This window comes from Ceratotherium simum, chromosome 18, assembly GCF_057802395.1.
Source record: "Ceratotherium simum simum isolate JZ-2026a chromosome 18, ASM5780239v1, whole genome shotgun sequence".
NCBI classification, from domain to species: domain Eukaryota; kingdom Metazoa; phylum Chordata; class Mammalia; order Perissodactyla; family Rhinocerotidae; genus Ceratotherium; species Ceratotherium simum.
In genome coordinates, this window is record NC_141917.1 from 4,584,945 (window position 1) to 4,602,387 (window position 17,443).

At 38.1% G+C, this 17,443-nt stretch overlaps 1 protein-coding gene across 6 annotated transcripts in view; it reads left to right on the top strand.

Annotated features, from left to right (window-relative positions):
• Window positions 1-17,443, top strand: part of ICE1 (interactor of little elongation complex ELL subunit 1) — a 61,594-nt gene that overhangs the window by 18,442 nt on the left and 25,709 nt on the right. For 3 of the 6 annotated variants that reach the window (XM_087443101.1, XM_004440047.3, XM_087443100.1), the window contains 7 exons: window positions 1,389-1,465; window positions 2,442-2,479; window positions 4,435-4,517; window positions 4,735-4,774; window positions 4,859-4,915; window positions 11,640-11,726; window positions 15,111-15,520. In XM_087443101.1, the coding sequence (XP_087299227.1) occupies window positions 1,389-1,465; window positions 2,442-2,479; window positions 4,435-4,517; window positions 4,735-4,774; window positions 4,859-4,915; window positions 11,640-11,726; window positions 15,111-15,520 (792 nt within the window). Of the gene's footprint in view, window positions 1-1,388; window positions 1,466-2,441; window positions 2,480-4,434; window positions 4,518-4,734; window positions 4,775-4,858; window positions 4,917-10,238; window positions 10,335-11,639; window positions 11,727-15,110; window positions 15,521-17,443 lie in introns of those variants that run through there. The other 3 variants (XM_014795022.2, XM_087443103.1, XM_087443102.1) reach the window with 3 other exon arrangements.

Sequence of the window (17,443 nt, forward strand, 5' to 3'; positions counted from 1 at the left end):
TTGCCAATCCTCCTCCTTTTTTCCCCCAAAGCCCCAGTAGATAGTTGTATGTCATAGTTGCACATCCTTCTAGTTGCTGTATGTGGGACGCGGCCTCAGCATGGCTGGAGAAGTGGTGCGTTGGTGCGCACCCGGGATCCGAACCCTGGGCTGCCGGTAGTGGAGCGCGCGCACTTAACCGCTAAGCCACGGGCCCTGCCCACGTTTTTCTTGCTTGAAGCATAAAATAACATGCAAAAATTCAAACTTAAAGATAGAGAAATCATGTTCTCTGTTTCAAAATCAAGTTGCAGTAAAACACTTTGTTTAAAATGCTATAAACTTGCTTTTCTATATAAATTTTGTTTTACTTTTTACAGGAATCTTAGAAGATAATTCGTGGCTTTTACAGTTAAAAAAAAAACTCAAGCCAACAAAGTTAGCTGGTTTGCATGTGGCAAGTCGTAGCCAAGCTGGAATGATTCTTGGCTTCTCGACCTGTTCTGTCATTTCTTTTCATGATAGTATTTGTGCCTCTCAGTCTTCAAAGTATGCCATTTTAGTAATGCCATGCACCTATCTGAATGAAGTCTTACATACTTTAACAGTGATAGATTTTCCAGTTTCTATAGAAAGTCTCTTATGTATTTAACTGTGCAGTGAAAGTTAAACAAACAACTGTGACATTGAATTTTGTCTAACTGTGATTATATAATAATCTCATCAGCCATATCTGAGAGGAAACATGAACATTGGAGTCAGACCTGAATGATAAAACCTAATTAGTCACTCATTCACTGTGACTTTGGAAGAATAAGTTAGCTTGTGGATCCTCTGACCCCTCATGTATAAAAAGGGGTCATAAAACCCGTCTCTCTGAGCTCTGGCGATTAAAGAATTATCATAAACACATTATACTATGGTGTAATGCTCAGTAACAGTTTCTTTCCCATTCCAGTGCCATCAAGGTTTATATATTGATTGGTATTAACACATTTTTCCCAGTTAACATTAAATATAATGATTTGTTTTGTATTTTTGTCTAGTAGTAATGATAGCTTGTATTTATTAAGCTCTAAAACTGCTTTAGGTTTTGTTGAATGTTAATTGGTTGAGACAAAAATATTAGCTATTCAATATTACGAAGATTTGGAGTTACCTTAAAATTAGTATATTTTAAATTTTATAGCTTTGATTAGACTATTAATCATATGACAGCTATAAAGGATCTGGTTATATCCACAAAAATGTTCAATGAATTGTACTTTTGTTTCTTGCCTAATATATTTATTCATTTGGTTAGTTTCATACTGTTAAATGATAATAGTTTAGCTTATCATGGTCAGACTATGCTATCACTGATGGTTTATAACTTTCAAATTGACAATATATATCTATTTCTTCTTTAGAGTTCTCTAAAGTTGTATCAAGATACTCATCAGGAATATACTCGTGTAAAAGAAGAATGCTTGAAGACTGATGCTCAGTAAGTGGTGTTAAAATTACTGTGCAAATAGGGTTTTCATCTTTGAAAATAGCTAATCCTTAAATCAGTACTGTTTCTTTTTTTTCTGTCTTTGGGTTTGTTGGCTTTAATTAACTGTGTGATATTGAACTAGTTAGTCTCTCAGTCTTAGTTTCCATATCTGTAAAATGGAAATTATACCTACCTTGAAAGATTATAAGGAGGGTTAAATAAGCCATTGTATGTTAAAGGGCTGCATGGAGGAAGAACTTAGAAAGTCTGTAATATGTGCATGCATGCGTATCTGTGTGTAAGAAAACATAATTATCAACTCCTTTCTTTGTACCAGTACTTTCACAAGTATCATATAGAATGGGTGTTTTTGTTAGCATTAATAAAAATGGCTATTCAGAAGCATCCGGTTGATTATTTTGAAGTTGAATATTATGTTCACATTATTCACAAAACTTGAGAGCTACACATACAATAGTTTAGTGTATATGTGATATGGCAGTAATTCAGACTCTTTCTCAGAGTTACCTGCCTTCTCTGACTCAGAAATCCATCTTAAAACAAGTGAAGTTCTCCAGCCACTGCCTCCTGTAAAGTGGTGTTGTGAACACTCCTGCCCTATGTGCTCCTAAAAGGAACATTGTCTAATTAGACACTGGACTGACTCTGGGAGACTATCTGGACACACCAGCTTGGCTCATAGGTGAGGCCAGTGCAGTTCCGGGAAACTGCCAGACGTGGCGTGGCAGAACAAGACAGCTTTCTGTAATCCGTTTTACAACTGTTACACACTAAGTGGCATACTGTTCTTAGGTTCACTCTGCCTTCAGAACAGTCACTGGTAATGTCAGTGGTTGACGGTAGATGCTTGTGACTGACATTTTCTTTGTTATATAAATCTCAGTAATTAAAAAAAATATGTACCAGACATTGTAAATATATTTGTTTTTTTTTACCATTTTAATTTGTAAAATTGTATTATTAGGAAGAAGAAACTAGAAGCCAAGGTGAAGAAGCTGGAAGGTAATTGGCACTGTTGTTTCTAGCTAATAGAAGTCATTGGTTGTTATGCAAATCATTGGTAACTGTACATTGCTGTAGTACTTGATCAAATAGTTGAGTTGTCATAGTTTTTGATGGTGGATCCCTGGATGACTGCATCAAGGGTACCACTGGGAAGAATTTTGAATGTGACACTCTTTTAGGTTACCAGATGGTAATGTGGAAATGGAATGTGTTAAATCCTTGAAATGTTGTTGCACTCAAAATAAAAGCAGCCCATACTTTTACTGTAAAAAGTAGCATCAGTAAAAGGATTTAATTTTGAAAGTTGACTCTCTTGGGGCTTTCTCATTTTGTCCTAATGAAATAAGTGGTTAGTAGAAAAGCTTACTACTTTTAGTACCAAAAAACTTGATGTATTTAACTAGTTAGGACATACCCATGGAGCGATTTCCATGAGCTTCCCTACAGTGGGGATTGTCAACTTTCTCCCTGGTCTCTCCTCACTCCATCTTCTGGTTAGGGGCTCTGGTCTACACTGAGTAGGCAGAGTGCAGACGTGGCATGTGAGGATCTGGTATGTCCTCACGTGGCAGCTAATAACGCTTTCAGGAATTGAACTCAAGATCTTTTCTTTTGTTTTTTACCTCTTCTTTGGGTGATTGAGACATGGAAATAATATCAAGTAGAGATAAGACGGGCTCTGCCAGACCCAGGCCTGCTGCGTGTTCCTCCTTCCATGCCAGTGTGGGCTTTAGCGGTCTTCCACCTGCTCTGGCTCACTGCCTCTACTCTTGCTCGTTCATCATGCTGATAGTGCTCTGCCCCAGAGGATGGCTTATTTTTCACTTAGAGTGTGAAGTAAGAATTTAAGTTTAGTTGGGCATACAGAATAGAAGTTGCTGAAAATATTTCGAGTTGTTAATTCACCTACATCGAGTCCAGTTTTTTAGACTTAAACTATAAATATTTTGGTAACAATTTTCCTCTGATTTAGTTGTTGCACAAACATTGACAGTATGTCAGTAAGTACAACACCACTGTGTTCTTTCTAAGTATTGCCTTCTCTTTCTAGTGTGGAGATAAGTGTCTTGAAGGAAATGTTTTTAAAGAGATCTGAAATGCCTGTGTGACTGTATGCAGCTTTTAGAACAAAATTCCTTTGAAGCAAAAGTGTGGCCTTTATTTTCCATGTGACAAAAATATCTTTCCTTAGTAAGTGATATGACATAATAATTGGATAAAGAAACAGTCAAGCTTATTAGAGGAATCAGCAAAAGATTGTTACTATGGTAATTTATGAGATTTTACATTTTATAGCAATTGTGTATGAACATGCTCAGGTAAAGTCAATGCTGGTCAGATTCTTAATCGTATATATGAACCATTTGGTGCTTTAGCACCAAAAACTGGAATGTAGAATTTGCTGAGGATCCAGAGAAGAGCTATAAAAATATGTTGAAAGTATATCTATAATAAAGATATTAGTAATTAGGACTATTAATGTGTTAAAGAGAATTTGAGGAAAGAGTAACAGTTTAGTAGGCCTTGAGAAGATTGGCCCTGCCCCCAAATAACGAGAATGGTATTAACTATATTCTGAGATAAAACCACAGTTCTGAATCTCTAAAATTTAAATGTTGCTGATTGTTGAAGAACACAGGGAACCGTGGCCTCTGCCTCTCCAAAGGTCTCGTGTGTTGAATTCTTATCTCACTAGAGGGTTTGGGTTGGCTTATGCTGGGATTGGAAAGGATTCTTAGGTTTTATAAATAGTTTAAACAAAAAGTTTTCCTGCGTTTATCCCTGACTCTGATACACTACTGAAGGAACAGTAACTTTTTATAAAATTCGTTTCCAAGTTTTAAGAAATGAGAAAAACTCTCAATAGATTAGATTTTGAGTATTTCATCAATGGTAGTTGTAAGTTGGTAAATTATTTTTCTCTCTTACTTCATTGCACTCTTAAAATAAAGAGGCTGCCGTCAAGCAAACTCAGGACTTCAAGCAACTGAAGAATGAAAAGAAAATACTTGAAAAGGAATTTAAGAAGACACAGGTAATAGACAACAACAGTGCACACACGTGTTAAATTCCTAGCTTCAGGGCTCCTTAGCATCCTCCGTCCATGCAGTGTGTCCTAATCACACGGAGTCAGGATGAGGCCACCCAATGACAGCAGTCAGGGGTGCCCGTCAGGTCGCCCTCTTGTGTGAGGTCTAGAGTGGCTGCACTCCGTATCCATTACAGACACTCTTAGTGTTTTGTTTTCACAGGAAAGGCTTGATGAATTTTCTAAACAGAAAAATGAAAAGGGTGAGTATTCAGTTAATGTTTACTTAAAAATTCTGTTTTGACATGCAATATTCCTTTTTAACTGTTTTTTCCCCACGTTTTTAGAGTTGAGACACATTGGAACACAAATTTCAAGTGATTCTTATGGAAGCATAGATAAAAGTGAGTACATTAGAAGTTTTGTTTTAATTTTTATCCATTACTGTTAGTGGTTTGGGAGGTTGCTTGTCGCTCTTACCTATAATTGTGGAAATTCCAGGGCTTGGTAGATGTTTCATCTTAGAAGAAGCCATCTCCTATATTATGTCTTCATTAGATCTGTGTGTTAGATCAGCTTGCTGTCTGCTAAGACAATACAGTGAATGAGAGTCAAAAAGCAATGTTATTTTGATAAAGGAAAAACTGGTTAGAGATATAATTTCTATACTTTTCAATAAATAAGTATAGTTGTCTCATTAGGTTACAACTCATCAAGTTAATTTATTAAATTTCTTATATGCCAAATATATAAGCATTGTTAAAGTCAGGCAGGGACACTGTGGAGTCAAAGCCCTATGGTGTATTTTTGGAAGACAGAGGAGTTTAGGGAAGGTCAAAAGTTAGAGGGAGAAGTCAAGCAGTAGTCATGGAACGCGGGGAGCACACATGTCTAAGTGCACGTTGTATCACTGAGTGTGTCATTGTAGATGACTCCCTTCTCTGTTTACTTTCCCTTGTGTTTTCCTTCTCCATTTTTGAAAAGGAGATTATGAATTTCTGTTCTGCCTATCTCACATTTTTTGGTAGTGATAAATTTAAAATGGTAAATAAGTAAATAATGGTATTTTTATGTCACTAATGTGTTATTTTTCCTCCAAATGGAAATTATGAAAACCACTTACATTGTTTTGTGCAAGTATACAGTGTTTCTTCAGAAGTCTCCCTTACCTTTTTTTTTCCTTTAAATTTTTTTTTTTTTTTAAATTCAGAGCGAAAGGTCATCTTTTTCTTGGCTTAAGGCTTTAATAGTTCACACCTTTCAGTTGCCTGGGCACTGACTTGCTTGTTTATAACTATTACTAATATGTAATTCTCTGTGCTTTTGACTCTTCTTCCTACTCTTAGGTGTGGACAGTGAGACTTTGAGAATAGATATTGCTAAAAGGAACAGAGGACTTGGCCACACTTGCTTGCCCAGCTCATAGGCAACTATTGAATTTAAACATCTTCCCTTTTGGACTGACAGATTTGTTTTAGGATTTGGCTAGTCTCAGGCCTTACCATTTAAAACAGACCCTTCCGAAACCCTCCCCTTAGTTGCTCTCTAGTCTGACATTCTGTTTTATTTTCTTCAAAGAACTTGTTACTATCTCAAGTAAGATTATTATTTTTTTTAATCTACCCTCACTGTGAGGGCAGGGATATTGTCTGTTGTACATTTTACTTTTTCCAAATAAATGAAGTCTTTAGGAATCTGCTGATTATTTAGCTGTGGACCTTGGTGGGTTTAATTCCTAATTCTTAAGTATATCTTTAACACTTTTTTCTGTTAATATTTGACTTCTGAAAGAGATGTACAAGTTAGAAAGAGTATTAAGTTGACTTCACTTTATAAAAGATTGCCTGAGTGCCACATTTGCCTTTCATGGTCACATTGCAATAAAAATGGTGGAAAGTAAAAAATAGTTAAAAAGTTTACCGCCAGTGGAGGAAATGAATGAAGATGTAAGGCAGATGGTATCAATTGGTGATGAAACCCAAAATTAGAGAGAAAATAGCAGCTGTCAAAAAACAAGTTTTTATTGCAGAAGCCCTGTGTTTCCCCACATCACAGTTGGCAGGGAGAGGGAGGAGGAGCAGGACAGTAGCATTCTGCCAGGTAATTGATTAAGGGGTGAAAAGTGTGCGTCCTTCTGGTTTCAGAAACAGTTTCTGGCATTTGTCCATGGGCTGTGGCTCAAAGTGTAGTTCTCCGAAGTGTTATTTATGACACGAGAGGAATCCAGAGTAGATGTGGATATCAGAAAATTGGGTAATTTTGGCTGCTTTGAAGGATAACCCCTCCTGTTCCCAGAAAATGAGATATTTATGTACTTCCTGTAAATCCTCATGACTGTGTCCACTCTGCCTCCCCTCATTCTAAAGGCAGGATCCTGCAGGTTCATAAAAGGAGAACTTATGTTTATTGCTAGAGGAACAGGACTAACAATGTAGGCTGAAGAAGTATACTCTGGCTATCCAAGATGTCCTGCCTAAACTTGCATCTAAAACTGAGAGAAAGCAGTGACAGGAAAGAAGGGCACGAAACTCAAGGAGATCAGGTAGTGCCTGAGGAAACACTATTAAATCATGGACAAGAAGAAAATGTTAGAAGTTGAATTAGTCTCCTTAGAGAAAGTCTAAGAACATATCCGTAGGCTGTTGCTATGAAGTCAGAGTTGAGGTTCTTGAATATCAATTCAAGATTGTAGAAATAAACCCACTAAAAAGGCTAAAGTGTTGAATGGACAAATAGAAGGTTGATCTAATTAACCAAGAGATTTAATTGTGGACATCTCTGAGACTGTGGTGCAGAAGGACAAGGAAGTTAAAAGTTTTAGGGAAAATGAAAGAATCTGGAGGATAGAGCCAGATGTCCTAATAGTCATCTGTTAGGACTTCTCAGAGAGGAGAACAGAGGCGTAAGGAGAGAAGGTGATCAAGAAATAATAGATGGAAACTTCCCGGAGCAGAACACAAATGTCATATTTATATTAGAAAGGCCTCCCAAGTGTTGAGCATGATTTTTGTGTATGATCTCCACTTCTTGACATGTTCCTAGGAAATACATTTAAAATCAAATGAAGCAAAAGATTGAATTTTCTATGGATAGAGAAATTCCAAGCAAATGCTAACTTGAAAGCAGTAATATAAGGCAAAAAATAATTCAAGCCTAGAAATGAATTTACATAGATTAAAAGGGCGTGTCTAGATTGATTAAAGGTACAGTTCACCAAGAAGATGTTACTGTCATGGACCTAAGAGCATGAAACTGTGTCAAATAAAACACATGGAAATTCTAGGGGGGAGCAGCCAAATCTGTTCGGCATGGAAGACTTTAATACGTTTGTCTGAAATAAAAGAGAATAAAAGCAGACAAAATAGGAGATAGAATTAGAATCATGATCAAAACCTATCTGGTAACTGAACACAAATAAACCTATCTGGTAACTGAACACAAATAAACACAGGCAAATCCCTCTGGGTTATGGAAAAAATAAAAACTGAAATACTAAACTGTTTTGGAAATGAACAACAATAGAGCAGTATTTATTAAAATCTTTGAGATATTGCCAATATGGTATTCAAAGGACTGATTTGTGGTCTTAAGTGATTATTTTAGAAAGTAAGAATTACAGAAAATGAAGCAAGAATTATGGAAGAATGAATGACTAAGGAGGTAAGAAAATACAACGGAAACCTAAGAAAAATAAAAGGAAGGAATTGATGAAGATGAACACATAAGTTGATGAACTAGAAAACAAAGCAATTGATTTGGGACCATTAAAGCTACTAGCTGGATCTTTGCAATGTTGGTGAAACTGACAGCTCTTTGGGAAGTGTGATCAAGAAAGGAAGGAACAAAAACTCAATAGCACCAAGACTGAGAAAGCTATAAAACTGCAGTTGGAGAATTTGTTAATTCACAAATTTATATTCAAATTTGATCATGTTCATGAAATGGACCATTTTCTAGGAAAACATAGTCAGACTGATTCAAATTAGTTGTTGCAAACCTGAACAGAAAAATAACCAGAAGAAATTTTTAAAAATAGTTAAAAGATCTAACACCATAAAAGATCCAGAGGGCTTACAGGTTAGCTCTATAAATTCTTCAATGAAAAACTGACATCTTTATTATTATTTTGTTTTGTTTATTTTTTTTTTTGTGAGGAAGATTAGCCCCGAGCTAACATCTGTCGCCAATCCTCCTCTTTTTTTTGTTGAGGAAGACTGGCACTGGGCTAACATCTGTGCCCATCTTCCTCCACTTTATATGGGATGCCGCCACAGCATGGCTTGACAAGCGGTGAGTCGGTGCACGCCCGGGATCTGAACCTCGGGCCACCGCGGCGGAGCACGCGCACTTAACCGCTACGCCACTGGGCCGGCTCCATGTTTGTTTTAGAACTTCGAAAAATATGATGCTTTCTGTCTCATTCTCTTAGATTAGCGTAACCCTGTACCAATTAATAATAACGTGCACACACATCCTCAAGACTCAGAACTCTGTGATTTAGGAATATAGCTGCAAAAAATACTGAATAAAATTTTAAGAACTCAAATCGAGTCATTTAGAATACAGACTAATTGTGACTTAAGGATTTATCTCAGGAGTGCTACAACAACTAGTTAAGAGAAAAATGATATGATCGTCTCAGTTCAGCACCCGTTCCTCATAAAGAATATTTCATGAGGTAATAATAGAAAAAGAATCTTGAACTTGAGAATAATGAATCATTAAGAGCATAGTTATTACTGTCAGAAAGAAGGCAATCATGCTTTTTTGTTACCTTCATTCTGTTTATACTGGAGGCCCTAAGCAGTGCAGCAGAGCAGACACAAAAGAATAGGAACTATAAATACTATTAAAGAAGAGTCAAAATTGTCATAATTTTCAAATGATATGACTATCTATGTAGAATATTGAAAAGACTCAGCTGGAGAACAGAAGTATGGGAGCTTGGGAAAATGGTGATATATACAGTGAACACACACAAGGTACCATTATTAGCCTATTGGAACAAGGGTGGAGTAAGAGCATCCCATTCATTCTCAAATGGCAGCAGAACCGTCAGATATCAGGAAAAGACCTAAAAGCAGTGTGTCATGCCTCTGTGAGGAAAATACAAAACACTCTTGAGAGCATTAAAGAAGACCTGAACACATAAGTGAACATCATGTTCCTGGATTGAAAGACTCAAATACAAGGATGTAAATTTTCCCCAAATGTATTTATAACTATACAGTCTCACTCAGAATCCCATTGAGATTTTATATGGGAAAGGAGAAGCAGATGGTGAAGGCTTATCAGGAAGAATAGATGTTCAGAATAGTAAAATTTTTGAAAAGGAAAAACCTGAGCAAGACTCAGGGCCTGCACAGATATTAAAACAAAATTCTAGAGCTGTCGTGATTAAAGGAGCATAAGCATGGTATTCATGTGGACACTGACAAATCAGTGGAGTAGAAAAGTCTGGAAATACTCATAGATGCCGTAGATTTTGATAAAGGAAGCGTTTTAAATGATTGGAGAAGGTGTGCAGTTCACCTTAACTAAGGTTTCTCTTCACAACTAAGTGATGAAGCCACAGTGAAGACTTTTTTTCTGCTTTGCTGGAAATGTATTTTTTTTTTTTTTTTGGCACATTAGAAGTAATGAATGAGTGCTCAATTAGAATAGGCATAGCTCTGGTTAATAGTCTTCATAAGAATAGAAAAGTAACTTTTTTTCTTTTTTTTTAAGGTTCCTTGTTTGCTGCTTGAGGTATTCGTAATAAGCAGGGATCCTGGTCAGGTCATTAAGCAAAGGGGATTACAGTATTTGGAAGCAGGCTTTTGGGTAGGTTAAATCACGATGTAGACAAGCCGCTTGGTCACAGAAGTTTGAAACCAAAAGTGGATGTGCTCTCACACGGTGAGAGGTGGATTTGGCTCAGGAAAGGTTGGAAATGTCCTGCTTTTCAAACGTATCTGTTACTCTGCCCCCATTTGTCCTGGTCCCTTCTGTGGACTTCATCTTTTGGGGTGATGCAGTTTACTAGCTGAAATAGGGCTGACCTGTTTCAAAATTTGTGATTCCTTGGAAATATTTTGGTTTAAAAGGTTGATATTTTTAGTCTCTCTAGAACTAAAGATTTCAGTATTTTCAATAAATACTTCATGTTAATTTAGGAACTTTGAGGTGGCCTGAAATTGCCTAATACTTAATGCTTATTTTAGATGAATTTTAATTAGTGTGGGTTGTCTTTTTATGCATATTTGACCGCAAGCTATTCATGCTTATATTTTTCGCTTTGGAGGGTTTTTGGGAATTTTTATACTTATTAATGTTAAACTCACTTTAAAACCATGGTATAATATTCTTAATGTTATGTGAATTTCATTAGGCCCGTCTTATTGACAACTAACTACCTTGGCCTTTCAACTTGGACCGGTGGTTCTTAACCATTTTAGGAATCCAGACCCGTTTGAAAATTTATAAAAATTCCAAAGCTTTCACTTTCCTTATAAAAGCATTTGCTTCTCTCTGTGTGTCTGCTCATGTGTGTGATTCTCTCTCCCTATCCATATGTTTATATATACATTTTTGTCTCCCACCCCATTTCCCCTTAAGACTGTTCATGGATTTTCTACCATCCCTGAAGCCCCAGGTTAATTACAGCAAGGTCAACTGATGGCTTTTCAGATTACCTCATGTAACTGAGGGGGTACCTCTCTACTGTTCTTCATAGAATACAGAGAGCCGACATCTCTTGTATAGGTCATTATATTTGTGCTTCCTTCCCCCATCTCACATCTCTCTCTGTAGAAAATGTATAGACCAAAGATTTATTTGTTTCATGCATACATACAGGTGATTAAGCCCTTTTAACAAGTAGATTTAGTCTTTTGAGTCCCCTCCTCAAGCCCCCCCCCCCAAAAAAAACACCCCAAGCCTGTATTTAGCCTTCTGTGGTTAGCTAAAGCATTGCAGACCTTCCCTTCAGTAGCTAACTGAATCATGCGCAATGGTTGAATTTGGGGAAGATGTTTAAATTACCTAGTTTTCCAATTCCCTAATAAATCCTAATTTCACAGGGGTATGTTTTCTCCTTGTATAGATTGAGTCAGTGACATGACTTTAATACTTTACTCTTTTTCACAGGAAAAGTAAAACTACTTCTCAAGGAACTTTGGCTCTGTATAAACACAACACACAGACTACCTGGTGAAGGCAGCAGGTGTGTCCCAGGTGAGAGAGAAACTTGCAGAATTACATTTCATATGTGAAAGTAGAAATGTTTACCATGGGCATTGTATGCCTTGAGTTTTTAATATCTCCTGAATCTAACATTAAAAGAATGAAATAAACTATAATGGGTACTTTTAATTACACAAAGCTTGTTTTCCTTCAGTGTGACTTATAATCTCAGTAAATGCATTTGGCATTTAATTTTTTTTTTTTTTTTTTTGTGAGGAGATCAGCCCTGTGCTAACATCCGCCAATCCTCCTCTTTTTTTGCCGAGGAAGACTGGCACTGGGCTAACATCTGTGCCCATCCTCCTCCACTTTATATGGGACGCCGCCACAGCATGGCTTGCCAAAGCAGTGCGTCGGTGCGCGCCCGGGATCCGAACCAGCGAACCCCGGGCCGCCGCAGCGGAGCACGCGCACCCAACCGCTTGCGCCACCGGGCCGGCCCCTGGCATTTAATTTTTTAATAGCAGCTTTCATCAGGGAATATTCGTGGAAGGAAACTTAGTGGAGGCATATACGGCAGGTGTTTGTGGAAGACTGAGGAGGCACAGTTTTTTCTAAATCATTTCATGAGTTTTGTCGATCTGCCAGCAGTTTAGCTTAATCTGTTTTTCATGTACCAGTTCCTTTGGTTGAACTTGTAGTATATAATCAAGTGTACATTCGTAGTCTCCTTTAGGATACTGATACTGTCAGATAAAAACTGTCTCCTTTCATGCCAACTATCGTGTCAGATTACTGTTGCACAGCACAATTAGCTAATGCATTTTCAGAGATTTGACTTCCTCTGTGGTCTGTCTTGATTTGCAGTGAAAAGTCCTAGAGACATTTTACCATGTACTCAGTTATACTCCATTCAGTATTTAAGAATTGGAAATAGGTACTGGTCATCCTGGAGTGAATGGGGAGAAAATAGCCATCTTACATAAGATTAAAGTGCTTCTTACTTAACATATTTTTAAGTTTAAAATTCTAATTTGAATTAGAATTCTATATAATATATAGATATAATTATTAATATATAATTAATAATTAGTATATAATTCTAATTCTATATATTCTAATTCTATAATTCTAATTCTAATTTAATTATAAATTAAATTTATAATTTAATTTCTTATGATTAGCTGCTATGAATTCACAGATCACTGAGTATGTAACACTATAGAAACGTGTACCTAGTTTTTCCTCTCAGGCTTCTGAAGACAAAGTTCTCTCAGGAAAATGTTTATAGACAAGTTACTGGTTCTTATTTATGCTATATTCAGAACTTGTGAAGTATGTTTGATGGGGTTTTTTCAAATAGATTTTCTCTTTTAGATAGACTTCTAATGGTTTTTCTGTCCACTTCACCTACTGTATAGTAGCACTGATAATATAACCAGGTGGTGCCTGCATCTCCCACATTAGTCTTCAGTTTAGAATTTGTCTGTCCATGCATTCAGGCAGAAGCAGCCTGGATTCTTTTCAGGCCTCTGTATCAGTCAGTAGTCTTATTTTATTATAAGCACTTAATTTCATGTTGTTCAAGATGTTATTAAAAGGGCTGTCCTTCATTTACTAATGTGATGTGCTTACTTAAAAACAAACTGTTTTGAAGGATAAGCCTATTACTGTTAACTTTTTTAGGTATAAGGGAAAACACGGCATCTTTGGAATCTTGTACCATAAAACATTTATTTTTTAACCTTTTGTTTTCATTTGAGCAAGTTACAAAAATAGTGCAGAGAACTCCCTTAGACCCCTCCTCTAAATTCCCCTACAGTTAACATTTTCTGTCACCAATAATCAGAACCTGAACACTTGGTACAGTACTATTAACTAAACTAAACCTCGTGTGCATTTCACCAGTTTTCCCACTAATGTCATTTTTCCATTCCAGGCTCCCATATTGCCTTTAGCAGTCATTCTTTCTTTAATCTCTCCCAGTCTGTCAGTTATCTGTCTTTTCTTGTCTCATGTCTCTGACACTTTTGGAGAGTACGAATCATTTTGTAGAAAGCCCATTGTCTGATGGGCTTGTCTGATGTTTTCTTGTTAGAGTGAGGCTGTGTATTTTTGACAAGAATTCCACAGCAGTGATGTTGCGCTCTGCTCAGGGCGTTGTACCAGGGGAGAGGGGATGTGGATATGCATTAGCACGGGGATGTTAACCTTGATTGCTTGTTTAAGATGGTGTTTACCAGGGTTCTCCATTGTAAAGTTACTGTTTTTTCCTTATTAATTATCTTGAGGGAGATACTTGGACGCTATGCAAATATTCTGTTTCTCTCCATCTGTAGCCCACTAGTTTTAGCATCCATCAATGAATCTTGTCTGCTACAATTACTACTTTGTCTAATAGTGATTTTTGTATTTCCCTCATTCCTTCTACATTTATCAATTGGAGTTCTTCTGTAAGGAAGAGCTATCCCTTCTCCACCATCTGTTTATTCATTCACTTATTTATTTCTGTCAGCATAGTCTCGTAGATATTTATTTTATTCTATGCTTTATAATTCAGTACTATCATTATTTATTTTATTGTTCAAATTGCTCCAGATTTGGTTATTGGCACCGTCTTCAGGTTGGCTTCTGGGCCCTTTAGGTGGATCCCATCCTGTTTTGAGTACTTCTTTGCTGTTTGGCACTGCAAGATGTTTCAGGCTCAACTTGTATTTTCCCCTGTCCAGCCCTGTAATCAACCACTTCTCCAAGGAGCCCTGAGTCCTCTGTGACGCATTTTTACAGCTTTCAAATAATACAAATGGTTATTTCTAGTTATTTCCCGGGAGACGCATGGCTTTACTAATAGCACCACTGCAGTTCACCAAAATCAGAATCAAGACTCAAAAAGCACTAGCTTTTTAGAGTAACTTTTCTGTTGCATTATAATATATTTGTATGATCTAGTCAAGTCTGTTAATTAGAGCATTGTACAAATATGGTCATGGGATAGGCTTGATATTGGTTGAGTTTAGATAACTTTTCAGACAGAGAAAATGATGTTCCCTGTCTTGCTATATGTACAAAGCTATTTCTTCCAAATACTGCTGGTTGTATGGAAAGATTCACCGAGAGAATGAGTGCATCCTCAAGGCCCATTACTGCTGCTGTGAATGCCTTCCACCTGTGCATCCTGCTGTTGATGGTCGCAGGGGCATCTCACCCATCCATCTCCCTGTCTTCTCATCTTGCTTGTTGTGAGGGAAGCATACTTACGAGAAATATGTTCAGGTCTTTCAGGATAATCTTTTTGAAGGGATTGGTTGCCTTTTGAAAAATGTTTCTACTTGGACTTAATATTGCAAGCATTTTGGACTGTTAGAAGATTTTTATTTTTTTAATTTTTCAGTATGGTATTGTAAATATTTGATATTTACTTTTTGTTTCCCACAGAAAAACTTGCCAAAGAAAACCCCACCTCCAGAGAGTCTAGGGAAGATGGCATTTCCCCTCCAGTAGGAGGCAGTCCTCTCAGAGCCTCAGCGGTGCAGACCTGCTTGGCAGAACTGTCCATGGAGATAGAGAGCAACTTCTCAGCGTGTAAAAATGTGGGAAAAGAGGGGCCTGGTGGGGCAGTTTACCGTAATGACCGTGTTTTGAATGAGGACCAGAATCCTGAGGTTTTAATGCAGAGGAATGATGACGACAGTACTGACTTTTCTGATCCTGATCATTTTTTTGATGAAGATCTTCAAGCTGCAGTTGATTTCTTCAAACTCCCCCCTCCTCTTCTGTCTCCAGTGCCATCACCCCCTCTGGTGTCCTTACCACACCTGGGCGCATTACCTTCTTCGCTAGCACCTGTGAGTTTGCATTTTGGATTTGAATTACCAAGTGGTCACATTTTCCATCCTAATATATTAGCCAGACTCAAAGAACATTTGTGGTCCTCAGACCAGATTTTATTAGGGAGTAACGTGAGAATTTAACAAGGCATGCTAGTGCCCTTTGGATCAACCTATATAGTAAACTTTTTTCAATTTATATTATGGTTGCATTTTTATTTGTCTTTATCCACAGCCAAATCATCAGTCTCCTGTGGGAGGACTGTGTCTTAATTGTTTGTTCTTATCTCTAGTGCCTGGCCCATAACAGATATGAAATGAATGAATTGAAAACATATTTGTAGGAATGGAGTTTTCTAGAGGTGGGGAAATCCATGTAGATAGCATGCATGTCCATTAACCTATGTTGTTGAATTCCCCACTTTCACTTGAGGAATTCATCTTTTTGTGTGTTTGCAGAATGGTTTATTGTAATTTTAATTTCTTAGGAAGTTAGTTTCGATGAAGCAGATTTTGGCTTCAGGAGCAGATAACTGACTCCTTTAAGTCACTTCCTTCATTCAGGAAACATCTTGCATGTCTGTTATGTTCCAGACATGTGCTGGGCACCGGGAACTCAGAGGTAGCATGGGCTATGGTTGCTGCTTGGTTATATCTTCTTGTGTGTTGGTGGGACCGTAAGGGGGCAGGTGATGACACAGCTGTGGTAGAGCACCACAGTGCTGGGAAACACATCCTGTGGAGAGGATCTAGAGGGGAGCTGGTCCTGAGTGGAGGCCAGGTGGAGAGGGAGGGTAGGAAATGCTGCAGAAAGATAGGATCCCAGCCGAGTGTTAAAGAGGAGGGGGATGTTGGAGGTGGAGAAGCTGTTTATACAGAGGTACAGAGCTGAGGGTGAACTTGATGCTTGGGAACATTCACACAGAGCAGGTCCACAAGGACCCTGTGTGTCTTAAGGACTTTCCATTTTATCCTGAATGCAGTGGGCAATCCTTGATGGATCCAAAAATGTGGACCTAAGGATAGATTTTCATTTGAAAGTTTTAATTTAGTCACAGTATGAATAGATAGGGCCTGAGGATAGTCAGGAAAGAGGCAAAACCATAGACAGGGAACTTATTTATCAGCAGTTTCCTTAATTCGTGACAGCGGAACCCAGCAGTAGCGTTGGGGTTAAAGAGGTGGGGAGGTTTGCACAGCATTATGAGGTCGAGTAAGCAGCGTTTGGTGAGGTGTTCAGTGTGGTTGTTAGGGGACGTAGAGGAGGCAAGGGTGGTGGAAAGTAACAAGTATAAGAAGAAACCTTAGTTGGGTGGGAAGATAATGTGTAAAATGTCAGATATGAGGTGTGCATGAGGTTTCTAAGGGGATATATGCAGTATGCATTTTAGATCCACGGGCATGTTCTTGGAGGGAGGCTGTGGTGGGACACACGTGTTTAGGACGCATCAGCATTTGGGTGCAGCAGAAACCCTGGGACTGTGTCATGTCATTCAGTAAGAGTGTGCGGAAGAGGATGGGGTCCCAGACAGAGTCCTGGGGAACTATCACATCCATACGTGATGAGGCAGAAGAGGAGGAAGAGGAAAGGAAGTTGAAAACAAGTGTTAGGGCGGTGGAGAAAACCAGGAGATGATGGTACTCTAGAGTTCAAGGGAGGAAAGAATTTTTATAGTAGGAGTAAGTTTATGTCAGCAGTTGTTGTTCTTTACCAGTCCACCATTTCCCTTACACAACGGGGAGGCAAGGCAGTTGATGAGTTAGCCTGCCTGGTGGGCCACATGATAGGGGCAGTTAGCACAGACAGGTGGGGGCTGGTTGGGGGTCACACAGGGTATCTGGAGCAGAGATGGAGAACAGGACTGTGCAGGAGGGAGAGTCGTCAGTGCATAAGCTGTTGAAGGGGGGAAACAGGTCTGGTTGATAACATCCAAGATGCGG